This window comes from Pterocles gutturalis, unplaced genomic scaffold (assembly GCF_000699245.1).
Source record: "Pterocles gutturalis isolate BGI_N339 unplaced genomic scaffold, ASM69924v1 scaffold10776, whole genome shotgun sequence".
Lineage (NCBI taxonomy): Eukaryota > Metazoa > Chordata > Aves > Pterocliformes > Pteroclidae > Pterocles > Pterocles gutturalis.
In genome coordinates, this window is record NW_010097847.1 from 1 (window position 1) to 26944 (window position 26944).

At 37.4% G+C, this 26944-nt stretch overlaps 1 protein-coding gene across 1 annotated transcript in view; it reads right to left on the minus strand.

Moving 5' to 3' along the window:
• Window positions 1–2014: 2014 nt before the first annotated feature.
• Window positions 2015–26944, minus strand: part of LOC104471415 (sodium/hydrogen exchanger 9-like) — a gene marked incomplete at its 3' end in the record, with an annotated part of 80367 nt that continues 55437 nt past the window's right edge. The window contains exons 7-9 of the mRNA XM_010086755.1: window positions 23593–23681; window positions 3979–4092; window positions 2015–2126 (exon numbers count right to left, since the gene is read on the minus strand). Coding sequence (XP_010085057.1) covers window positions 2015–2126; window positions 3979–4092; window positions 23593–23681 — 315 coding nt within the window. The remainder of the gene's footprint in view (window positions 2127–3978; window positions 4093–23592; window positions 23682–26944) is intronic.

Genomic DNA, 26944 nt, shown 5'->3' on the forward strand with positions numbered 1-26944 from the left:
ATTAAATTGTTCTCATCTCAACCCATGAGCCTTTTTTTCCTTCACCCCTTTAATTCTTTCTCCCATCCCTGGGAGGCGGGAGGGTGAGCGAGCGGTTGTTGTGGTGTTTGGCTGCCAGCCAGGGTCAAAACTGCAACAAGGCAATAAGCATCTTCTGCCTAACTCAAGTTCAGAGCCTTGTTTACTCATATCAGAAATATGTGTCTCTTCTAGCAGTCGCTGTCTTTTTTGTTTGTCACTACATAGAGTATGATCAGTTTATAGTAAATATGAACGTTATTGGTAACCGAGCAGAAATCTTAGCGCATATTAAAAAGCACAATTACATGGAAAATCCTATCTTGAGTGTTCTATGAAGTGTGAAGCTGCTGGCAGTGTGAGGAGCAGTCAGTCTTTATTGCTCTACTTCCAAATGATGCCATTTATTTTTTATAATGTTGTAAAGACATTTTTCTCTACAAAATAGTGTTTCTTTGAAAACAATTTAAAATAACTTTTCTAAGTGTTTTAACTTTCATATTTTAGAAGATTTCAGTACTACTATTTTTCAGTTCTCAGTTGCCAGATTGTACTGGAAAGTTAATGTGTGAGTTCTCACGTTCAGTTGTTGGCTGCAGGCTACTTTCAGCTCCTAGTTCTGGGGAGAATGAAATTTGCCTGGAGAAAATGAGGACAGAGAAGCTGAAGAATAAGATATTTTAGAAGACTTTTAATTCTATACTTTATCTGATGATAAATAGAAGCAAAAATGGAGCCCAGAAACTGGATAGCTAATGATATGAAGCTATTTTTCATGCTGCTGTCTTGCTGGCCACCTGCTAGCTTTACTAGAGTGATCTACATATACATCTTCCATGGCTAATAATTGTAGGTGAACAGGCGGTCTGAAAGCCAGTTGCTAATGGATATATGTCATGATCTCTCACTACAATCTAGCTGGTATTAACTGACATTTTCAGTGGCAGCTTTTAGCAGAAGGATTGAATGGATACAGAAATGAACTACTGTGTTACTCTCTAGAGAGATGGAATTACATAGGCATAAATGAGGCACCCTGATGTGGAGTACTCCTGTTGAGGAAGCTTGAAATGTGGTGAACTGTATTTTACTTGTTATCTGGCTAAATGGATCAGTGTACATCAAGGCTGTAAATCAAGAACTTTTATCTATAAAAATTTGGACTGGGTTTTTGTATAAAAAGCAAGAGAATGAAGAAAAAAGTGCTGAATTTCTAATTTTAGAAAATTATTTCATAAATGGCATTGAGGGATCTGTGTTTCTGTCTTTTACTGAATAAATATTCTTAACTTATAAGTGAGTTTCTCCTAACTAGCATCAGAAAGTTAAGTGGAGGTATTTCTATCTTGTGCAATTCCAAAAATACAGAATCCAGATGAGAATTTAACAGTTCAGGCAATGATGCACAAATCAGAATAGAACGTGGCTCCCTCCTCTGGATTTTTTTTTTATTCTACAATGTTAACCACAGTTAAAAATCAATAAAATCTGAATTTGGAAAATAAAGTACTCAAATATCAGGCTGGAATATATATGGAAATGTCTGTGGAATTAAAGTCTGTTAGTCTCAGGTTTCAAAGTAAAATTGTTCCTGAAGTTAAAGGAATTGCCAAAGACCATGTCTGATTTGAGTATCAGTACCAGCAGCTTCAAAGTTGGATACTTATTTGTTGGTATGTAATCATACTGTCAGGCATACTACAGGTGCCTCTAAAACAACACAACATAAAAACATGGTATTCCCAAATTGTCATGGAAGTGTAGACAAATGGGGGACAAGGGGTTGAAAGACTGGCTTCCCAAGTAGTAGGTTTCCAAAATGTTAATTAAAGTAGGTCCAGAGCATAGTGAAATTGATTTGCTTTCAGTAGCTCTGAAGAGACTATCTTGAGTTTTAAAATAATGACTTCTTTGTGATAGATTTGGCTTTTTCTAGTGATATATGACTCTGTCAGTTGTTAAATGTGGACAGGAAAAATACCAAAACAGCACTTACCTGAAAACATCATCATGTGCTGAAAGTTCCTGGGAATCTTTTTTTTTCGACCCAAATTCAAAAGGAAAGAAAATGGATATATGTTGCAAGCTCTTGCTACAAAAACTGCCACCTAAAATGTAAGATGTTGAGGAAAATGGCGGAAGAACTACCGAAAAAACCAGAGTTAACTTAAATCCAATATTTCTCCAAAGTTATTTTAAAAGTGTAATTAAATGAATATGAGATTATCTTCCCTCATATTTTACATATCAGATTCTTCGGGTTCTAATTTCATCATTAAACTCTGCAGTGGCAGAGATTGTCTTCCCCAGACAGCCTGGTTTTATGTTCATCATTATCCCACTTCAATCACTCTACTTTTACTCATCACATTTGTATCACATATGACTTCATCTTCAGTCCTTCAGTAAAATGCCCATCATCAACTGCAGAGATGGCATTATCTCCTTGAGCAGCAATTTGCAAAGAATAAATGTGCTTTTGGACATGTCTACTTTCTCATTTCCTGACAATTCACATTGTCTACATCCAGCATTCTTTGCTTTTTTTTTTTTCCACTTTTTCTATGGAGATTTTTCAAAAGGGGTTCCTTATTACTCCTCTGTGGAATGATCACAAAAGTTGCCTTAATTAGAAACAGGAGGATATTTCAGATGAAAAAAAAGACAATCAGAGCTCCTTCTACATGCTTTTAGCAGGTTCCATCCTCCCCTTGTGACTCTTAGGGCTCAATTACGACACTCAGTCTGAGACGCTGTGGACTGTAGAACAAGTGAAGTACGGGAGTGGTGATGTCTGGATGTATCGTATCTGCTGGGCCATGAGCTGCTTAAAGCTCCATGAAGGTGAGAGGACACGTGTTAGCAGTGTCCAGGACACAGGCTCACCTGCCCTGTGCTCAGCCAGCCAGTGCAACCCTGTTGCAGTCTGTGAGCTCGTGGTGAGAGGAAACGATACAGCTGGGTCCCTGCAGCGCCCTGCAACGGAGTCCCCATCTGGGGTGCTGCATGCTGCTCCCACGGCCAGCTGTCTTCCCAGGCTAGGGGTGCAGGACACGGGATTGCACTTGCCCTGTTGTGGTGGTGGGGTGTCACAGGCTCTTGGGGTCCTCTCTGCCATCGAACCCAACCTATAGCCAAGGGAGCTGTGATGTAGTTCTTATTATTCATTTGGAAATGACATACAAAAATTGCTGCAAGTAAATGGTATGATCCCCAACTTTCAAAGCTATTACAGTTCATAAAAAAATGATAAGCAAAGGGCTGCTGCTCTGAGCCAAAAAAATCATTGTGTGAATTGCCAGTGCAAAAAGAATCAATACCGCTGTAGGAGTAAGCAACAGATTTGTTGAGAAACCATGGCAGAATTAAAGACACAGGCTCTTTTTCTCTACCAGTCTCTTAGGCACATGATGATGTAAATAATTCCAGGTACACTAGAGATATCAAATACAAAGAAGGAAAGATTTGAGCAATGCAGAGCTGTTTACTTTTTAAGGACTTAATATCATTCAAGTAGCTTTGGGGAAGTTCTGCTTATGGTGCACATCTGTCCTGGAGGCAGCTCCACAGTTTGTGGATCTGCACTGGCTCTGGACAAGCAAAAAGATGTTGTGTGCCTGCACCTGTCCCCGCAGATGTGTCCCAATACACACCCCAACTTCCCACCCCACTCGTAAACCAGTGGAAAAAGTTCCCCAGATGGTTTAAAGCCATTTGCCTTGTAGCAGATCTACAAAAGAGCAACAGTGAAAGGACCATGTGCTTACGTGCACTGGGCCAGTTATTGAGATATATGTAATAAGGATGATTGCCTTTGGACTCGACAAGAAATCGATTTTTAGCATTTAAGGAATTGATTGGTTTGCTTGTTGATTTTTTTTTTTCCCCACATGGAGCACACATTCTTTATATATATATATACACGTACATAGACAAACAATTATTTAAAGCAAAGGATACAAATGCACCAAATATAAAAAGAGGATTGAAGATATGATTTTGAAATGTGAACAGTGCGAGTCCCATGTAACAGAAGATGACATTCTCAGCCAAAAAATTCATGAACTCGAACAACTTAAATGAGAGAGAAAGAACATAATTATGACTCATGCCTGTAGCCAGCTACTGTTTATCACCAGGTTCCCTTGGAATACAGAACTGTTTTGATGAAAGGAACAGAAATTGCACCTATTTCAAGGGTGGATTTTAAAACCATCTAATTTGCTATACAGTGTATGTAGTGTCTTTTACCTTTAAAAATTGTAGTTGCTTGCATTTTTTTTCTCCAATTTGTGTATGTAAGCTTGATATAGACAACTGATGACATACATAAACAGCAAGTTAATTATACAAGCTTCAATCCAGACTGAAAGGAAGCTGAGGGAACTTAACTTCATTCATGTTTACACAGGTGAACCTGGGAAATGGCTCAGATCCTGGTTACACAAGTGGGTATGCACAGTACAGTACTGAGTATGGGTACCCTAATGCTAAGAGAGGGAAAAAAAAACCCTCCTAAATGGACTTCTAAGAACCTGTGCCATTAAAATATAACACAGTCTTTTTTATTACCATGAATATTATCCTGCAGATGAGAACTTTTATTGTACTGTATGGACATCAATATCAATTATTTGTTTGAAACCAAACTACTTAAGATATCATTTAAAAGTATTATAAAGTAAGCCTAAAATACATGATTATGGTAGGATTTCTTCTGTAGAAAAATAAGCAAAGCCAAAATATTCATTTGCCTTGAGGTCATGTTCTTGATTGTATTTGCAGCTGATTATATAAAAACTAATAAAATAAATTTTCATATTTGTCCACATCTGGAAAAAATCAGTCATTGCTGCCAAATAACTACAGAGGACAGACAAAGACATCTTTTCACTTCTGAAGTCACTTTTGTACTCAGGAGCCTATGCTAACAAAGCCTGATGCAGAATTAGGGCCAAAGTTTGTCAGTCTGGCTACAGTCAGTCATACATCACTATCTGGAATGTTACTATGGAGATATTTTATTCATCTTCAACAGGCTTATGTATTTTTTGTAATGTGTTTGTGCTTCTAAAAATAAATATCCAATAACAGTCAATAAGATATAACAAAGAAAAAATGAGAGCTGTCAGAATCATTATTTAAAACAAATTTCAGAGGCAAAATGGAATAAAACCCAGTAGTATATGGGAAGATATTTCGGACCCCATGGCATCACCATCAATTATCCCAAGCACATATTCCATAGCCCCCATTTTGTGCTGCAATGCTGAACAGCATGAAAACAAACCCAACAAATATTTGCGAGTAGAGCTAAATTATTGAAATTGAATTTAAATGAGCAAAGTTAGTTGTCAAAAAATCTCAAAGTACGGGATCTTGCGACCCACAGGAATTATGATGATAGATCTTTGCATTTCCATTTTGGGAGAAAATGTGATCCCACTTGTTTGTGGGAATGTCACCTGACACATTTTTCTAATGCTTTAAACAGTGTATCAGGAGTGTCATGACAGGACTGAGCTGGTTTTTTTTTTTTTTTTTTTTTTTCATCTCTTATCTTTAGTTTCTTAGTATTTTGATCTTCCACTATCAGAGTACTGCCTACTTGCTAGAAGATTAAATCTGGACTCGCTTCCTTCCTTTGTATAGCAAAACTCCAGATGCTATTTCAATATCTAATTTAGAGTAGGGTCCTTTCTATCCCAGGCACAGCCATGATATGGTCTCTAATGAAAGATTCACCTCCCTAGAATGGTAAAATAAGCTCGTTATCTTCAGTCAGAGTCTTCTGTATTCTTCATATAGTTTGCTCTCTCCTTTTAAAAGTATATCACTCATATGACACATTTAGTCATGGAGTGCAGCCTCTTCAAATTTCTCACTCTGAGTAAAAAAAAAATAAATAAAAATCAACTGCTTCAGAACTAGTTATTGTCAAAAAGAAGGGATATCTGAATGCCTCTTCCTGGAACACAGTGCTTGTAGATATAACATAAAATGTATCCACTGTCCTCTAGACTTCTTTTATTTTTGTATTCAGCATGGTGTTTTATTTAGTGTTTCTTCAACTCCTGTGGTTTGTTCAACAGTAATACAGAGCCCATGCAGGTACACCATGAAGTACTTAACTGCCATTGCTGTGCAGCATAAATCCCATCACAACAAAACAATTTATTCTAAAGAGATCTTCTGAAAGCCATGTTAAGAAACAGCTTCTACAGAAGCATTTTCCCAAATTGTGATGCTTTTCACATGGGTGCTTCTGTCGCTATTTTAAAGATGAGATGTCAAGACCTTTCAATGAGAAGCAGAGGAATAGGTTTTCATCTGGAATGTATAATTTCCTGGGACACCCAAGGAGTTCCCAGAAGAGGTGCACCATACACGTGAGCCTCTGGCCATAAGCCAGGTCCATGGACCAGGTTCATGGTCTCCTGAAATGCCACTCAAAAATTTCCCTTATTTTGAACATATGTACTTGCTAGTGGGATTACTTGCATAAAAAAGAAGAAAAAGTTAGGATTAAAATCCTAGATATCAAGTCCTTGGAATCATTTTGTCTGCAACCATAAACTCCCTTCCCTTGTCTCCTGCGCAGACAACTAACCTCTTTCTACTCTAAATGAAACTGGCACTGAAGTGCTCATATGCTGCCATTCCTTTCCCAAAGGCTACCAGAAAATTACACTGGAAACCATTTTAATGTACATATAAAACTAAAAAACCTCACTTGTAATGTGCCATTTCTACCTCTCCTCAAAGCCTATAAGTCTGCTTATAGCTTTAAAGTAAGAGTTGTAATACATTGTGTGTCACCACAAAAACCCCAGTTCAGAACTAACCCTGGCACTTGGTTTAGGTGTTTAGCTCAGTGAGTTATTGAAACTGGTGTTTGCCTGGCTTTGGATATTTTCTCTGTAAAAGTGGATATTACAAAATATTTGTATTGAAAATGTCTATCAAAATTGACATAATATTTATGTATTTAAAAACACATCATTTGCCAAATATGCTTAGGTTTTGTATTACCCTCAGCCATTTTAAATACTAAGAGTGATGTGTAAAAAATCTGTTTTCAGTTGGGACATTCTTCTCAAAAATACTGCTTGCAGCTCAGTTCTCACTGGCAGAGGAAGGAATCAGTCCAGGTTATCTACACCTTAAGCCTGGCTGTAACCACTAAGTTTATCTTATACTGGTTTTATTTTACCTGAAATTAGAAGTTTTATATTATACAAAAACTGTAGTAAAATTATCTTTTGAGTGAGACAAGTGCCTTCTTTTTTCTTCTCCTTCCTTCCCTCCACCCTCATAGTTAAGTACAAGCTAATTAGAGAAACAAGTTATGCAAAAGTGGGTTTTGGAACTTGATCCATTTTATAGAACTACTTAAATTTTCACTGAGTGTTAGAGAGATTATTTAGGTAAAGTAATTAGTGCACCTGGAAGAAGGGACACACTAAATTCCAATCTCAGCTGCAATAAAAACAGAATTCTTTAAAGGAACATCAAAAGTAGAAAATGAACATACTCTATGCCACAGTCCTCCTCTTTTTGGGAAGATGCAAAATGTAACATTTTTCAAAGCCCAATATTTTAAACAGCATTTTTCATCTCAGGGCAATAAAGCTAGCATGAGAGTACTGGGTAAGAGCTAAATAACAAACAGCATCCTTGTATCTCAAGGGAATAATGGCAGTACGAGGGTATTGGATAAAGGCTGAATTACATCCAAAACTTACTTCCAGTAAAATTCAGTGAATTTTACTCACTGAATTATTTCATTTGATTAAGTACCTATGGAAGGAATGCCATCCACCTCTTGCAGGCACCTGCAAGCCTTCTCTGGTTGCATTCATTTTGCCAGCAACATGGAGGAAAGCTACCTGTCTGGGGGTCACATGTTATGTCTTACAGTGATATGTTCTTGCATGACATCAAAATAGGGAGAGTTTCAATAGTCCAACAGCAGCTAGGGAGCTAGGATATAAAATTGATTATACTTTTTAAGAGAGATTTGAAGGTGACAGAGAGCTATTAAATTCCCAAGCAGTCAATGTTAAGTGATGGTTATAAAATTTATTATATTTGAATAATACTATTTAATTAGAATACAGCTATAAAAAAATGTTCCAGGATATTGATAAATCAATAGTTGATGAAAATTGCTTTTCCCTAACTATCTTGAATTAAAATGCAGTGAGAATTCAGGCTACCATAATTTTTCTGAGATTGTAGAAGCCTTTATTATAGTCTAATTGCTTTATTTAATCTTTCTCTTTGATTAGAGGTTTCAAAATCAGAAAAAGAAGGTTTGAATTTGAGCCTCTTGCCTGAAATCCTTTATACAGCCATAATAAATCTTCACAGCGTAGTGATAGAATGCTCATCTCTAGAATAACATGCTTAGATGAAAGAATCAGCAAAAGTAACTCAAATTCATGACAGGATATAAACTTGTTTATGGTGTTACTTTTGATATCCAAGCGTATTTGACTGTAAAATTACACACTAGCAGAGAGAGAGATTCTTACAAGATCTTTTATGTCTGGGGGCAATATTCTGGCCTTTTTTATCAGTGGGCCTTGCTACTGAAGTCAATGAGTTTCACCCCAACAGATTTACGCAACACACACACAATAAACCTACAGAGCTGGGAGGTTTAAAAGATTCGTAAGGCCTGAGGAAGAATTGGGAAAGTAAAAAAGAGAAAGAAATAAAGAGAACAGTAGCACCAAGGGAGAGGGAAGGCCAGCAGTATTTTGCATTTACACAGTATCGATTATTCTTTCTTGCATAATCTACGCACCACCACCACAGTTCAGCTTGGGAGAAGCTGGATAAACTACTGGCACAGAATACACTGCTCACTAGCAACTGGAAAGAAAAAATGTTGGCCTCGGACATCAAGGCAAATCTTTTCTATTATTAAAAATGCCATAGGTCTTGAATGGCTTTGCTGGACAAAAGAAATATAAATCAAAAATATTGAAAAATAGGCAGCTAAATTAGAATATTTTTCTTGTTCTAAACTACTTGGAGCAATGAAAATCAGAGAGAGAATGACTGAAAAAGTAAAACATTCAGAACTTCTGAAAAGGTTTGACCTTAGGGGTGAATGGATGTTTAGTTTGGTTTGTGTTTACAGTTAATCTGTAAATACATCGTTAATTACAGGATTCAAACTAACCCTCAGAACTTTGTTATTGTTTTATCAATTCATTGACAAGTAAGTGACTCTGCTCAAAGTCCAAGACTTAATATACTAATTTCTTATATGTGTAAGGCATGGAGAGCACTAGAAACCTTGGTGTGCACTTGTGGTAGAGTAGCCAGTTTCAGAGCCTTATGAGAATTTATGTGTTACCTTCAATAGACTTTGGATCTAGCTGTAGAAAAATTAATTGTTCTACCATTAGTCTTGCTAAGTTGCCTAGGAAAGGGGGTTTCTGCAAACTTTGGAGATGGTTGCGTTTTTTTTTTTTTTCTTTTTTTTCTCAAACGTGGACCAGTTTTTAAGAGAGGGAACCTTTTTAGATCACCATCTCCCTTTCCTGCAGCATGACCAACTTTTGCTGTTATACATCAGGCATTAAGTTGTATCTAAAAACATCCCAGGAATGACACCTTAATGGAAGGTATCACCAAAACATTGAGGATGATGATGCTGCTCCTACAACTTGTCATCTAAGTTATTATTTGGTTCACAAACTAGAAACAACTGTTTTCAAAGTACTTGTTTATCTTAAATTCCTGAATGGAGATGTTGCAGGAATGAAGAAAGGAGGAATCATCAGTGCTCTGCTGTATCAAGATAACGTGCTCAGGGATTACTGCAGCTAAAGCTCTCTACGTTTACTTTAGCGGTACTGTGTTATTCTGTAAGAATTATGGAAGGGTTCTGCTGAAGATGAGACATAAAAGATTGTAGCCAGAAAATGATTTGAAGGAATATAAAAAACATTTAACTGGTCAGCAATTAATGGTGGTACTAGAATCACTGTTTTTGGGGATGAACTTGGAAATTTTTGGGAACATTGATGGATGTTCCATTTGTTGATAGAGGGATAATTATGGTAATGGAAAATGAAGAGGCTGTAAACAGCAGGTGTTGTCTAGGATTAAGCCAGTATTCTTATAAAGCTGAAATCAGAGAATAAACTATATGTAGAAAAAAAAAAAGAATGAAAAAAGCTGCAAAATTATAACATTGATAAAACTGAAGCTTAAGTTTATGATGTATCCTGAACAACTTGAAAGATATTTTCTTTTGAGGCATGTTTCTGGGGCAGTAAATCACTAGGCAGGTAGAAGCAGGGACATTATCCACTGTCAGTTAAGAGCAATATGGAACAATTGCTTAAAAATAAGCAAAAGAAAGAAACAATTTGTGGCTTTGCCAAAGCCAATTTCAGTTAACAAAGGAGACCTAGATGCTTTAAAACATGACTGTTCTTCTGGTCAAAGAAAAATAGTAATGTTATCAATGTAATCTAGTTGTCTTTAAAATTGCAGTGAAGTAATACATCTTTTGAGTTTCTGCATTTATGTTAGAGGTACTGCTGCTGATTTTTCAGAAGTAAAACACAAAATCAATCTCATCTTTCTCTTTTCACCCCTCTCAAGTGTTTTTTTCTGTGACTTGCCATCACAGTCCTAACCTCAAGCGATCAATTCCATTTCTAAGGGAGGACAAATACAATTCTTCTGTTCTCTGAAATATTCTGTAATATTAATTCCTGAAGTGAGTTAATAAAAACAATATCCTTCCTTGCTAAGTTTGGGGTGTTGGAAAGAAATTCAGTTAGCTGTCGCTATATTAGGAATTAGTAAGCAATATGAGGGCCTTTAACCTATCAGGGGAAAAACCCAAAGGATTCTTATGAAGTCTGTGGTGTCTTTTCTTCACGCTTTCCAGCAAGAATCAAGACTGCAGAAAACTCTTTGATGCTCATGACTATAAGATTTCCATTTCACTGCAATCCAACATACTACAGGGCAAATACTTGCTCTGTTTGCAACTGTTATATAGAAATTACATTGCAGCTTCTGACTACACATATTGATGCTTCCCTTTACAGTCTGTAAAACTACTTCTGTGGAAAAATGCTGTAGAACTGTAAATCAGGAAAGACTGCTTCTACCTTAACCCATAAAACAGCTGCAGTATTTGTATTTGTTTTTCTGACGACATGCTTTTTTGTTTCTATTCAGTGCCTATTCTATGATAAAAGAGTGCTGCTAAATAACTTCACTACTTTCTGTGCCACAGCTTTTCCATATATATGCACATATATGTACACAGGTTTTCCATATATGTACACATACATATACACAGGTTTTCTATATAGATATACACTGTTTTGTTAGAAGTCTGCTTATGGAGGGTGTGGGGGAATGGACGCAAGACCTTACCTCTTTCTAACCTAGGGCGAGCACTCTCCCTCTAAGAACTGTTCTTGCTCTAACTGGTGTTGAATAGCATGGGAACCTGATGATATTAAGCTCCACTTATTATTCTTAAAGACCTACAACTGATGAGCCAATTTTGAAATACATTACCTTGGTAGAATGCTAACCTATAGTAATATTCAGCAGTATTATCTGCAATTCCTTTGCAGATTCTAGTAACAGTTTCTGAAGCAGGATACTGGATTAGTAGGTCCACTGATCTACTCTTATATGGTAAAGTTTGGGGTGGGAATTTGGGGAACTTTTTTGTTTCATTTCTACAATAATCCTTAAACAGCTTCCCTGCGTCTTGATGTAGGCTGTTGTTAAAGAATTGATGATTCATCTGGACAAAAAGACTGAGAAATGTGCATAGCAGCTACGTTTTAGTGTGTCACGTTTTTAATAAGTACTGGAATACATGACTTTTCTCATCTAACAGTTCTCTACACTTAAAGATATAATCTAGAGCACGTACCGTATGGAGACGAGGTAGACATAGAACGTGAGGGGGATTTCCTGGAATACTGTGAAAGGTCCAGTTTCTTAAATACCGAAAATGTCAGATACTTGCTGGTGATGTTTTGAAAACAGTACAAAGGATGATCTTGTGCATGAAGCACAAGAAAGCTGTGCTCAAATACAAGTTACCTTCGAAGTGGCTGCAACTTTGGTGCTTCCACTGTGAGTAAATAATTGCCTGTGGTGAAGGGCACTTGTATCTGTAAAATACATCAAAAAAATTGCAGATGAAGGATAATTGGAGAAGATGAACTTAAAAAAGAGCGGAAATTATCTCCACTGTTTATATGTGTATTTTACATAGCACAGAGTGTGTATGTGGGCACGTGTATGTGCCTGCACACACCAGTAGTATGTGTAAAACCAATGGAGATGAATACGTAGTAATAAGCCCAAGCAGGGCAAAGGTTGAAACCATCAAAACCATGAAAGCTACAGCAGTCGGATGTTGTCAGGGTGCAAGGAATGAAAGACGAAATCTTGCCCCCAAAGTGTACACAAATGCAAAGTGAGCTTGTGGCTATTTGAATTTAAATGATAGTTTTGTAATTACTTTCAATGGGACAGGTTTGCATCTGGCTATAACGTGACCCCAAATGAAACCAACAGAATAGAAGCTGTTGGAGAAAGTATTGTAAAGATTTCCAACGTTTTCAGGTCTACTATATTACCAATAGTCTCATTGGTGATGTTTTACTAATCCCACAATGGATATTCAGCCCAAAAAAAAAAAAAGGCAAAAAAGGAAAAAAGAAAGAAAAACCCAGATGCACAGCAAAACACGAAGACAACCAGAAATTAAAAATCTTAAACTAAGATACACCTTCAGCTGTACGTAAATCTGAGAGTTCAGGATGCTCTTTATTTTACATAAAATTAAGTATTTGTAGTGAAAAGATACAAATAGTCATTCTTTAATGCACCTTAAAAATAACTCCTGATAAGATCTGTGGGAAAGCAGAAGGTGGGTGGACCAGGGAAGTATTATCTGGCACCTCATACAGAGAAATGTTTTGTCAGGAAGAGTAAGCGAAAGTGTGCTTCTGAGGATGTTTGGAATTCTCAAACACTCAGAAGTCCTCTCAAGTTCACTGGAGGCAAAGGGTGGTCAGCACCCCCCTAAATGAGTGTGACTGAAGCAGAATTAAAAGTCAAAAGGCTTTACCCAGATGCTCAAACTTGCCTGCTATTTTCATTATTTTAGATGAAGGACAGTAGATAGGTACCAAAATGCATGGAGAGACAAGGCACTTATTTGAATCCTAGTCATGATTTAGATGCTTAATCTGAAAGATTTTGGCAAAGGGTTTTTTAGCCTTTAATTATTTCCACAGAGAACCATGAGAGAGAGAGATAAGCTATAGTCAGCTCTTTAGTATTACTTGCACTGTGCTACCATTTTGGACAAATGTCTCTTTTGAAGGTAGAAAATCCATTAATTGTGTAATGGAAACACAGCTGTGCAGTCACTAAAAAGATGGGATGCTGGCAAGTGCTTTAGACTATTATAGTGCCTTATTTACATGCATTTATTTTCTTCTTGCAGCTTATTTTGCAAGAATTTTAGTGTTAGCTACATACTTCTAAAAGTTTTGACCAAGGCTTTTGTGCAGTTTTTTAGCTGATGCGGCGTTTTGCAGATGATATCGCTAGAAAGAGACTTGTAAGGGATCAGCAGTCATGCAAGAATCATGTAAGTTAAAAAGCAGAGATGTAGAAAACATATTTCAAATTGCAAGAATGGATCTTTGTCAATAGCAGTTTGGTAATGTCAGAACTCACACAACAGCTCAGGTTCTTTGAGGCCCCCCATCACCCCAGGATCCTCTGGGCAAGGCAAAGGCGTTGCTGTTTGCAGAGGAAACAGAGGCCTCAAATCATCAGTGACGCTGCTCACTCCCAAACCACACAGACTGATTTCGGTGGGGTCAGTGCACGTTTGTGACAAAACGCTTGATGCTCTATAAAGATGACAATGTAACCTATCTAACCGTGCAAGAAATAGCTATCTGAATTTCTTTACCAAACACAATGCCCCACAGTAAGAGCAATCACAAACACATCAACACAGGCTCATGCAAGTGTAAGGCAACGCAGGGTTATAGCAATGGAAACTACTAATAACACCCTTGACATGTAAACCTATGTAAACCTATGTGCTTAATAATTTTATTGCATTCCAATTTAGCAGTATAGCATACTATGCATAGAAATAGGAAACAGATGATGTTTTCTAGAGGTTCATTCCATGATTGGAGAATTTATTGATAAATCCTGTGCTAAAATCACCTAACACAATAATGTGAAATGTCAGTTTCAGATGAAGAGAAAATTATAACCATTAGGACATAACTATATTTTAAATAAGAATCTGAGTGTTTTTACTTATATTATTGTTATATTTGGAACCTCTTAATTTATAGCATAAGCCAAATCTCATTAAAGTCAAAGGGCTTTGGTTCACGACATAAAACTGTATTACGTTAGTTTGCCTGTATATAAAATGAAGAAAGACTTAAATGAAGAATCTCACCCTTATTTTTTCTCTCTGTCACAAATTCTCAGATAAGAGAGCTGTGACTGACTACATGTTTAAGGGGATGCTGTAATTGTCAACTTTTACAAAATACAGAATTGAAAGATATAATTTAAACTAGAGACACCCACATATACTCTAAGTATGGGATGTTAAACTGCACTCTGCTCTGTTTCAGCACTACAGGTTGATGATGCAAGAATACGTTTATAGCCCAGGATTAGACAGATTTTGGGTTGCTTTTTCTCCATATGCATTCCACAGTTGCAGTGATGAGGAGGGTGGTAATAATTAGGAAGGGACTTGATCTAACAGCCTACATACTTAGAGGAAATTCTTTCCACCGAACTAGCTGGGCTTTACTGAGGTGGGGTACAAGGCTCGTTCTTTGCATGGATGCAGACTTGAAAAATAAGGATAAATGCTACCTACCCACAGTAAAGAGAAATGTTCCAGAGGTCACTCTTCAAACCTCTTGTGAGAAGGTAAGAGAGACGCAATAACAGATTTGTGCAAAGTAAAATTACATGACCTGCACAGTTATATAAACCAGCTTCTTGATTCCGCAGTAGGTTACATAGCCTCATCCAGTTTGACTCCACCGCACAGATGAAGATATCCGAGGGTCTCATTTGTGATTCAGGGCACCTCTTAAAGAAACTACAGCATGTGCCTCAGTTTGGAATTCCATTACATATTTCTCCATATGCCAATGAGATTTTGGCCTTTAGGTTTTAATTCCAATTGGTATATGTTAGCTAACTACTCGCATCTGCTACTGTGCTGTAAAGAGTAAACTATAACCTTAACAATCAAAGATCTTTATTAGTATTTAAAGAAAATGTTTAGTGTTAAACAGATTGGAAAAACTTTAATGAAGTCATTTGGAAACTAGTTTGCATATGGTATTATGCTCCTTAGCCTACCACCATCAAAAATGACATAATTTTTCAACACGACGAGCTTCTCTGTAGAAATACTGCTTTCACTACAGTTGTGGGTTTCTTCAGGGTATGAATTACATTTGAAGATGTGTATTTTCCAGTTCCTGTGCTTAAGCAAAATGAAAGAACTTTGTTTTCCTTTGTTTTTCAAGATAAGATCTCTTTTTCATAGGTCCAAAATACTGTTTTTATTCATAGGGGGTGCATGTGTAAGATAGTAGAATGTGGTATTCCTTAGAAAATGCTGATGACAAAGGGATGCATGCTTGATGGGAACTAATGAGGCCAGAGTAATTCTTAGTTAAGGAATCACTAATGCAGGTGTGCAAAAATAGAGGAAAAATGGAGACTAAAGAATGAAGTATAGAACTGAATATTCTAATGAGATTTCTGTATATGGACACTCAGTATTCTGGACAGGATAGCAGCTGATTTGTGATATAAATCATAAATTATGTAAAGTCTACTGTTATCAGTTTACTTGTGGCAATGTTTCCTAGCTGTTTACCATCCATCATGTAGCTTACAGCTAAAAGAGAGGAAACAGTTAAAACATTTCCACATAAATTTAAGGGGAGCCGCACATAAAGAGACTGCAGATTAACATTCTTTTAGTATGGTTAAGTAATCAGGAACATCAGTCAGATAATGAGGGATTTTGTTAAGAAATTCAGATTGAAAGACATGGTAGTATAATTCCTTTTGCAGAAATCAAGATTTTCTTGTGTTGTTATGATTCTTCATGTTAAACCCATACAGTAAGCAGCTTTAGCTTTCTTTACAGCATTATACTATTCTACAGGGTTCCATGAGATCTTATGGTACATCTGGTCAAACAATGCATCTGGCACATTTCCAATCTGCGGCTTTTTCTGATAAACACAGAAAATAGCTGTGTAGAGAACAGGAATTCATTGTACACTTCCTGTCAATTGCAATCCATTTTAAAGGTAATAATTATTAGGAGCACTACGCATGTGGTGCATATTCAATTATAGATAAGAAGGCAATTTATAAACGAGGGCAGCCTGTTTGTAACAGACCCGGTGGCTCTGCAGAGATCCATTGAGTTAGCAAGCTATGTCGGTCCAGCTCAGGAACACATGGCTCAGCCAGCATGCCTGTGACACAGCTGGAGCTCATTAGTGTCTCAGGAGGGAAACTGGAAGTTACAAGGGAAAGTGCAGGACAGGAATGAGGGATTGCTTCTCTTCAGGGTACTTAGGCTAGAGCTGTAATGCCAGCTAATACCTAGAAATGTGAGCTTTTGGACCTTTAGAAGGGTTTAAAACTGTGACTTCTTCTGTTTTCAACATAAGTTCCATGTCTCAAAGCTAGCAGAAATTTCTACATACAATTTCAGGTATCTACTCTTAACAGCCATATGCTAAATGCAGCATTAAGTCATTCTTTTATTATTATTATTATTATTATTATTTTTAGTTCTGTGCTTACAACCTTTTTATGTCTGTATCATTTTCTTCTTTCAGAAAATGAACAGGGGCATTTCTGTGTCCTCCCAGATAATTTTGAACAGCTGCAAAATGAAGGTTTTGCTACAGGTCTTGTCTCAAAAAATAATAATGAAAAAAATCCAAATAAAATGTAAGAAAACCCAAGCAAGGGTTTTCTCTAATGTAACTCAATTCCAAAATGTTTACTTTAAGCAAAACTGGCTAAAACAAGGGCAAAACTATACTAGTACTATTCCAATATAAATAAACCATCCCAAAAGCTATTTTATTTTCTTGTTATTGTTATCAGAAGTAGCTCCTTCTTCAGACCCTTCCACTGACTATTGCTTCTGAGTCTGAACTTTCAGGGGTTCAAGGAGGCTGAAAATTAGGGTTTTCTGTTCAGACGCAGAAAGGGAACCATGAGACAGAAGGAGACAGTGCCCATCAGAGCTAACTTTTATGCTGAGTCTCCACTTAAATGGAAGAAAGTACTTCATGCATGCAACCTGTTTAATGCTAACTAGGAATTTGGACTTTATCGTATCCTTCAGGCAAGGACCTCTTGTATACTTTTTGAACAGTGCTAGACCCGAGTGCAATGTATTAGTTCAAAAGAATTTCCAGTTTAACCTCAGACTGTGAATGCTTATTAGCAATCAAATACATTATCTTACAGCCAGTGGTGCTACATACCTCAGAGGATAACAAAAAAAAATTCTGTCATGAAATTTTCCCGTAGGCATTGTGATTGTGGTTTGCTGGAAGAACAGATTCCTCCTGTACAGCACATATTGCAGAGACTGGTTAGAATCTGGTATTGGTGGTAATCTTGTCTGAAAGATAACCAACTTTTCTCTCAGTCTTTCTCTCTGCCAGTCGTTTATGTGGAAACAACTGACCTCTTGCAGTACCTTAAAGGTAATTTTTTCCTAAGTAGGGTTCCTGAACAAATCACAACAGCAGCTGCCAATTAGGCTGCTCATTTCAAAAGGATGAGAATTATATTTTGTGGTTGTCGGTGCTTTGCTAATTATCAAGGACATTTTGCTGTAAGTAGGGTTTTCCTCAGTCTAGAAATACTCTTGAATTTTTTCAAAGTCAAGAAACTGAATTGTAAGAGCCATTATATCCTGACATTTGTGTGGCCTTTTCTCCCTAGAAGCGTAAACTAATTATCTATAAACAATCCAATGTCTGATAACAGAAAATAGTAGGCATTAACCAGAAATAAATTAATACAGGCTGCGTGCTTTAGAAGTAAGCACAGTTCTGATGGATTGCTCTCTTGAACACTCATACAAACAGCAAGACCAAAGCCACAGGGCACACACATGTCCTGTGCGTCTGTGGGAGGTTTAAGATAAGGGCACTAAACCCATTTCGTTTTGTGCTGTCGCCACTGTGATTTTAGAGGGCAGCTTCTCCCAAATACACTACGGGTGCTAGGTACCTGGAGTGGGACCCCTGGTTAACAGCAGATTGACGCAGCTTTGGCGGTAGCAGTATGTAGCAATCTCAAATGAGCTGCTCCCCTTCTCTCACAGAAAGATAGAAACAGTAGCTGCAGTTCCTGGCATGTGCTTTTAACAACAAACTCAGGAGAAAGCATTCTGCTACTGGAGCAGAATTTGCAGTGCATGATTTCTTTCCTTACAAAAAGATAGCTGATGGAGGAATCCTATAAGATAGTCATTGTATCATGTATCTAGAGAAAGGAGATCTGTTGTTTCAATTTTCAGTGTAGGCCTGCTTGTGACTTGTTTACAAGATATTCAGGCCAGCAGCAAAGTGGTAGAATGACTAGATCACAGTGACGGGGCTTCATTTGAACTTGTTTACAAGACATTCAGGCCAGCAGCAAAGTGGTAGAACGACTAGATCACAGTGACGGGGCTTCATTTGGGTACAGTGAGACAAAACCTGACTTCAGCCACCTCTTTGCCTTTAGTCCTGCAATGCTCTTTTTACTAAACATTGTCTGATGCTGCTCAGGAACCAGTCCTTTGAGAAATTAGGTGGGTTTTTTTTTTTCCCCTTCCAGTGGATTTGGATATCTCCATTGACATACTTTACTTTTTAAGTTATACTCTCCTGTTACGATCTGATTTGCTTCAGAAGTGAGTCTATAATTACGGATGGAACAGCATCAGGTCCAAAGTTTATATTGAGGCTATTTGATGACATATCAGGGTCAAGACACTATAACTGTTTGATTTATTTTTTGATGAATTAAAAAAATGTTTCATGACTGTTTTGTCAGCCTGTTTCAATTAATATGGTTAATTTGCATTAAATTAATATGATTATAAATACAACCCTTTTACACCAAAATGTCTTTAGAATACAGCTCAGTTTAAGAGTCAGCACACAGCTGACTGATCCCTAGCCTGCTTCCTGGTTGGAAAATGTATAGCTATATCATAAATGAGCTAAGCAAGTTCTGAAAACGTATTTTCAAGGGATTTCCATGAGATATTAGCTGTTCCTCTGCAAAGTGATTACTTTTAATAATCAGAGATAATCATGTCTGCTTTATGGTGTGGAGATTAAAATTTGAAGCAATCAGTACTATGTCCATCAGTGAGCAAAGCCCAAAGACCAGCCTGAGCTTCCAGTCCTTCAGCATAAGTTAATTTGCTCAAGCAGTTCTAGTAAGATTACATGCTTTGGTAAAGTTATTCAGCAGCTATGCAGCACTGAGTTCTCTTGTTTTACCTTTACCCTGCTCTCAAGCACGTGTAAAACCTTGGAGGTGAAGGGCCACTGAACTCTTAATGCGGCCTCTAGTGCACACTGCATGCCCAGTGCAGCAGAACAATCAGGCCAGAACCTTTTGTCTATAAGGCAGGTGTTCCCTAATGGGTTTGCTATCAGGATCAGCAAAAAATGTAACTGTTTAACTACTGATGTGGTTGGAAAAGCTATTACACCTAATTTGACAAAGCAACCTTCATGAGCTTGGGAGACACACAGTTTCAGATGAGGCTATGTAAACAGGGGTTAGACTGGCTATCAGGGTCAGCAAAAAATGTAACTGTTGGAAAAGCTATTACACCTAATTTGAGAAAGCAACCTTCATGAGCTTGGGAGACACACAGTTTCAGATGAGGCTATGTAAACAGGGGTTAGACTGGTGGACTGGAGACAGGGCAGTACGTGCCACAGCCCCTTGCTGGCTGGACATGCTCTCCTGTGCCTTCTAGTAATTCCCTGTCTCTACTTCCATAGGAGATGTGTTTCAGAATTCCCTTTACAGAATTTATAATTTGATGGCACTGTATTTTGGCTGAAAGCAGATTTCTCCACATTTAACCAAAGAGAGGTATTGCCCTGTTCCCTGGTCTCTTTGTTGTGGCTGTTCCCTGGAGCTAAAGAAACATAACCAGAAAATGATATAACTCATAAGTATGATGGGCAACATAGCCATCAGAGCAAGTGAGAAGCTTCTCTAAATACTCCACTAGGAAACTGTGCTGGTCTTAGCTTGGCATTGAAGTGAAACTGATAGAGGGCAGAGAGAAAAAAAATAGCGAGAAATGTCTTCTCTTCCTGTTGAAAACACAGTATTGTCCATGCATCCTTTTCTAGAGCTGACCTGTAGGGATTTACTGTCTGTTTGCTTTCAACAAACCAGTAATTTCTATTTATCTAGCAACACCCTGCCCAGCCACTGACTGACTCATAGCTGAGCTAATCAACCCAACCCAACTGTACATCTGCAGCACCTAAAGTAAAATCCAAGATTTAGAAGTAACTGTTGTTTGACTGCAGCATAACACGAGGTTATGCTAGAGCTGTAAATAATTCTAGAGAAAGCTGCACAGGATCAAACACCTTTCAGTCATGTCTCAGCAGTTTCATCTTCTCCTTCACTGAAGATATATTGGATAAATTAAACCTTAAATGTGTGAAACTCAGCAATCTGTTTGACCCAACTTTGTTGCCATGGGTGGCAGTGTCAACTTTAATGTTAAAATCGCTGTGACCACAGTCAGATCAATGATGATAACCTAAAAGTACTACCATAAAACATCATTCATGTTAAAAACAAACAATAAAAACACCCAGAGAGAATATTTATAAATACTTAGTGACAATTGGGATAATTGGATTGAATGAAAACTCTCTAAAGCCTGCATTTTCACTAAATCTTTGCTATTTTACTTTTCTTACGACAGTGTTAAAATAATCCCTTGTTTGTGACATGGTTTGTGCTACTTTATACTTTCAGATTCTGTAAGTTTCAGATGCTTGAAATCTAATATTAGTCTTTCATGGAATGCTAAGTGGTGATTGACTGGATAATAAAGGATACATGGGGACTAATAATTACATGGCATCTTTTAATGGGCATTTTTAATAGTGGTTCTTAAATTCTCATTTCAGAACTGTAGATAAGTTTTCATTTTATATCAATATCTGAAGAAAATCATACCAGTATTTTTATTGTTAAGTATTTTTTTTTTTAGAGCAAATTATGAGGTATTATGAGAATGCAGAACTTGGCATCATGGCCAGAAACACCACCTCCATCATTGTGTACTGAATTCTACCATCAAGCTATGAAATTTTAACAGCAAGTAAATAATGTAAAGAAAATTATGCAAACCAGTAGAGAAAAAGCATTTGTTTAAAACCACAATTTCACCATCTGATTTACAGTTTTAAATCTAATTTCCATGGTTTTTGTTAGCTTTAGCTTCAGCCTGAACTTGTTGTTTTGTCAGTGTGCATTACCGTTCCCCAGTCCCTATTGAAAGATCTCTCTGTTTTAACAAAAGGGAGAGACTGCCTTGGAATAATTCTATAAATGAACTGAAAAGCCCTTGATTTTGTCCAGTAATGAGTAATAAAAATGACTTAGATTGGGAGTGAAGCCATCTGTCTGAGCAACAATACTCATTTAAAATGCACTGAAGTCAGATATGATTATGAGAGTGCCAAGTGTGTGGCTCAGTACATTTGCTTGAAGAGAATTCTTGGGGGGGAGAGAAAGAGAGAGGCAGTGCAGGTTTTGCTGAAACAGCTGCATATGAAAGGGTAATCTTTGGATTAGAAAATAAATTAGAAGAATTCAAAGGAATTTAACAACAATTTTTGAACCATATTGTAAGGGAGGCTGAGGATTAAGAGCTTATGGGGGAAGAGAAAAACAGAATAAAAGGGTAGAAGGGATGCATAAAACTCCGTAGAGAAAAACATAATCCCTTTGCTGTGTGTTCAAGGGTAGTTTCAGTTTATTTTCACTATTTTGTCTTGCACTGTTGAATGGGGGAGGCAATGAAAGAGAAAACATGAACAAAATTAGTATGCATTTAAACGAAATGTTAGTTATTCTGTAGTTAAAAAGGTTTGTATGTAATTAAAAATCCCATGGCCTCTCTTTTTCTCTCTCTGAGGCTATGCATGACTAAATAATGCAGATGAATCCCTGAAAAAGCCTTGTATTCAAATTGTAGCAGTTATATGCAAGGGTAGAAATGGCATATACAATTCAGTATTTCTGCAAAATAGAAACAATTCTATGGTAGATACAAATGTTATTCCCTTATGATATAGCTATCAGAGAAAGGTTCTCTTCTCTGCTGGAATACTTTTTGAGAGCATCAGCCTCTGATGTAGGAAGAAATGCAATTTAGAAGACTTATCCTGTTCGCTTTATTCTGGAAGTACTGACCAGAAACTTTTTTGTCATTTAAAATCTGAGAGAGTCTGACAGTTGAACTGATACTGTGACCAGTATTTTTTCTATAAAACTGTTTTTGATAGAAAATTGGATTTTTTATTTAATTGAAATGTGCAAAAAGTGCTGGTTTTCTACATAACATTTTCAATGCTTAAAACGGAGGAATTGCTCAAAAAGGTACTAGACTGCATCACGAAAATTATAGTCTTGGACCATACGTTTCCATTTTGTTCTAGGAGATAGATTTTTATACAACATGGAGTTCTTGGGACATATAAGTCAACATTAAAAGGGAAGAAAACTGTTTTTAACTTACTTCTCACAAGATCTAGCTAGTGGTGAGGTAGTCTAAAATTACTCCTTGGGCTGAAAATTATTTTGAACATTGCAGTGCTCCATACCTAGTCCTGAGAACAGCCCTAAGTTTTAAAAAAATAATTACTATTGCACCAGTCACCTGTTCAAACAAAAAAACAGATGACGAAATTTCTTTTGTCTCTAAACTCTAAATAACACAATGGAAACAAAAATCACTATCTTTGTAATTATTTCAGATTTTTAATGAGGCAGAAATGAAAGGATGCCATTGCTCAAGTCTGTGGGCCAGACTGCAGCTTATACAGTCCCTTTGCAAAAATCCACATGGATCCAATCTCTCAGACCACTTCTCTCTTATTTGCCAGAGCTCTTCAATGTCCTTAACTTCATTTCACTTTTGTATGGAAGCTAGTGTAAATGGTCATCTCCTTACATCTCATCGACTGACACTTCAGGTCTTGGGAAGAACAGATTCTTATATTTTTGCTTATCCAGAGAATTGTTCCTGTTTTCCTGGCAAAATTTCCAGTCTTTCCCCTAGTGACGACATAAGCCTCTTCCTTTGCATTAATGAAATTCCATCCAGCTATATCCCAGTACCTCTCTCTATTCCTTACGCCAGTTGAAGACACAAAGTCAGTTACTTCCATGCCCTACCTGTTTAGTTCTCATCTTGGAATCCTGTGACAGATTGTTGTAGGTATAATGGGCCTGTGTGACTCCACAGAAAAGCACTGCAACAATACCTGAAATTCAATGAAAAACCAGAGTTAGCTGCTTCTATTTTCTTACTTAGGTTTGTTAAAGGGCTGCATATACAAGCTAGTTAGGCGGTTAACAGCATTTTATAACAAAATAACTTCAAGATATGTTTTATAAGATCATCTTTGAGCAAAATAGAATTTTTTTCCTTTGCTAAAAATCATGAAGGTCTTGAATCTTCTACCTGGTCCATCATGAATTCATAGTGTTTCCATTGTTGTGTATTTGGCCCAAAATTGTAGAAAAATTGTTTGAATTGATACATGGTAATATCTGACCATAATCTGACTGACAGTTAGGGAAGACTGATACAAATAATTTTATTACATTTAAGTGGTTTTAGAGTGCTTGGTACTGAATGACTGCAACAGGGGAAAGTCAGTTCAGTCTGTGCCTGATGGTTAACCCTATCATAAGCGGTGTGTAACAACATGCAAGGGGGACAGCATCATATTGTTTAAAAATGATGCTCAGGCAGCTGCAAGCTTCGTTGTCCAGAATGACCAGGTCAATGACTGTAGCCACGTGGCAGTAATTATACTTCCCAGCTTGTGGAAAATCTTGAGGAGCAAGGCAGCAGGTTTGTCAGGAATAATAATAATAATAGTAAATTTGTATTATAGTGATATTTCTAATTTTTGAATACTTCCTGGCCCTGGTCCTAGCTCACTAGAATCATTGAATAATGTCATGGTAATGCAGAATTATAATTAAAGTAGCTGATAAGATTGTAACTGCAATTTCCTGTCAGCTCTGGACACAGACAAGGTAGAAGGAACCCACACAGGAAGAAAATGGAAAACCAAAAAGAAGTGTTTAGCAGTAACCACATGTAAATACCCATGGAGGAAAAAAGCTCTGTGCTTTTCTTAAACTTGGGGCATGTCTACATAGATAATTATTTCTGCAACAGCTCAGGGCTTTTTCATGTCCATTCCAATCACCATTCCCCTGAAAACCTCCGCACACATTTCCTGAAGCAGGTGGAGCATGCAATTCTACTCAATTTCTAGATGCACACCACAGGAACAACAACTGGCTTTGCACAGAGCCAGCCTGCTCATTGCGGCATGCTGGTGATCTCCAAGGCTCGTGTACAGGCAGTTCTCCACCATCCACCCCACAGTGCTTCAGTTCTTGTGCCTTTCAGCCCTTCTGCTCGCTGCCTCCTGTCTACGAGTTACAACGTGCCCTAATTAGCGTTTTAGATCTGCTTCCTCATGGGCTGTTCTGTGAACTGTTAGGTAATTTTTAGCTCATAGGCTGCTGACATGTACTGAAATAACACTGATGAATCTGAGGAAACACATTGAGACAACAAAGTAGGCAAAAAGGTACCTGTCTAGGTTTAGGCAATATCCACCTTGCAATGTGGCTTTGCAGCAGCTTTCTAGGCAGTTATTGGGTTAAACTAGCATGAACTGAAACATATAAACCAGCCCTACTGCAAGCAAAGAGCATGAAGTGGAATTGTGAAAATAATCCCCGTTTGTGCCTTCAGTCCTGGGCTTGAAACTGGATAAGGCTTCCTCCAGCTTCTCCAGGGTGGTGACTCTCCTGAATTCACTAAGGCCAGCAAGGAGAAGCGAGGATCTACAGTGCTTTAGCATGGCAAACCTGACAGAAAACAATCTGCTACTTCAAAAGGATTAACAGAAGCAGGGCAGGCTTCACACAGTCACAGGAAAAACTGGATGGTAATGTACTGCACAAGGGTCAGGTGAAAGTGCTGGTGCCTCGACAGGTTCTTTAATAGGCTTATCCAAACCTCTAAGTGTTTGAATTTTAGCAAGAGAGCCTTGGGGGTAAGTGAAATCTCCTCCTCCCCTAAAGTGTGGTATAGATGAGGAAACATGGTGAAGTAAAAATTTAGGCAATGCTCAAACTATTTCATTTGGGGCAGTGCGTGTGTGTGGGAACAGCACATTGCCACATAACAGTTAAAGTAACTACTACCTTACCCTGTCGTTCTCAAGTTTCTGACTCTCTTTGGATTGCTAACTGTGAAAATGCTATCCAACAAAATCCAACTGTCCTTAGTTGCAAGCCTCTCTCATTTCTGGGAAGAAATGAGGGCTGGCATTAATATGCCTTTGATGGAAGAAAAAAGTATGGAGTAAAAAATTCTGAGATGAATTTGGCACAAGGGATAACTGCCATCAGAAAGAAAATGAGAAAGCAAATCTTTTTTACCCCCACAAACCACTGTGGACATTTTCTTTGCTTCTGGGTTCTCTTTATATTGTAAATTTACCTGTGCTCCTTCTACAGAATGCAGTCACTGCAGCCAAGAGAAACTCCACTGAGCTTTAACTGCTGTGTCTTTGGTTCTTAATATTTATTTTCTTATGTCTGTTTTGATATTTATTTTTTTTCTAACTACACTAAGACTTTTCAGTAAATAATGTGGGGAGTAGTGAGATTGTCACTGCCTAAATACCTTCCAAGAAGTTCATGGTTTTGCGAGGTCTAATTGTTCTCTTACATGCGTCTAAGTTGTCTTCTCAGTAACTGTATTTGATTGTGCAGAACTGATCTGGGGTGCTTAAAAATTCTCAAAGCATTAATAATATGCAGTGGGATGCTCAAACAATGAAATTACCCATTGGCTATTTTTTTTTTTTAACTGAAATGCTGCTAAGTGTCACTAGCTCCAGGCTCAGCAACAGAAATGGAGATTCTGATTCACTTGCTTCTACATGAATCATCATCATGCCACGTCTTGCATTTTTAAAATTGACTATTAAATTCAAGCATTATTATAAAATGTTTTTCGATGGCTGAGGAATGGTTAATTATGGGCAGTGAGAGTACTGAGAGGAACATGAGACATGAGGAGCAAAAATGGCCTAAATCTGATTTTACAATAGGAATAAATGATCTGAACCATGCAATTACGTGAGTGTAGAAACGAGATACCCTGTTTCCAGGGAAGACCGGGGGAATGCAGCAGAATATTTCAGTTGCTACAATTGAAGGCTTAATATGTACCAGCCATGCCTCTTGCAATGAATGCCTCATTAAAAGGCTTGGAGAAAATTGTTTGTAATGCATTTCCATAAAAATGATTACTTAAGAGTAATGACCAATTACACGTTAATGCAACTACAAATGAAAGAGAAGTACCTAAAGAAGCAAGCACAGAACATTTTAGTTTGAAGGAAAAAAGCAATCTGGATTTCTTTGTGAGGGTAGAGGAAAATGGTATGAACTGTGTATAGCACATAAACTAGGTTGTTAAATTTTT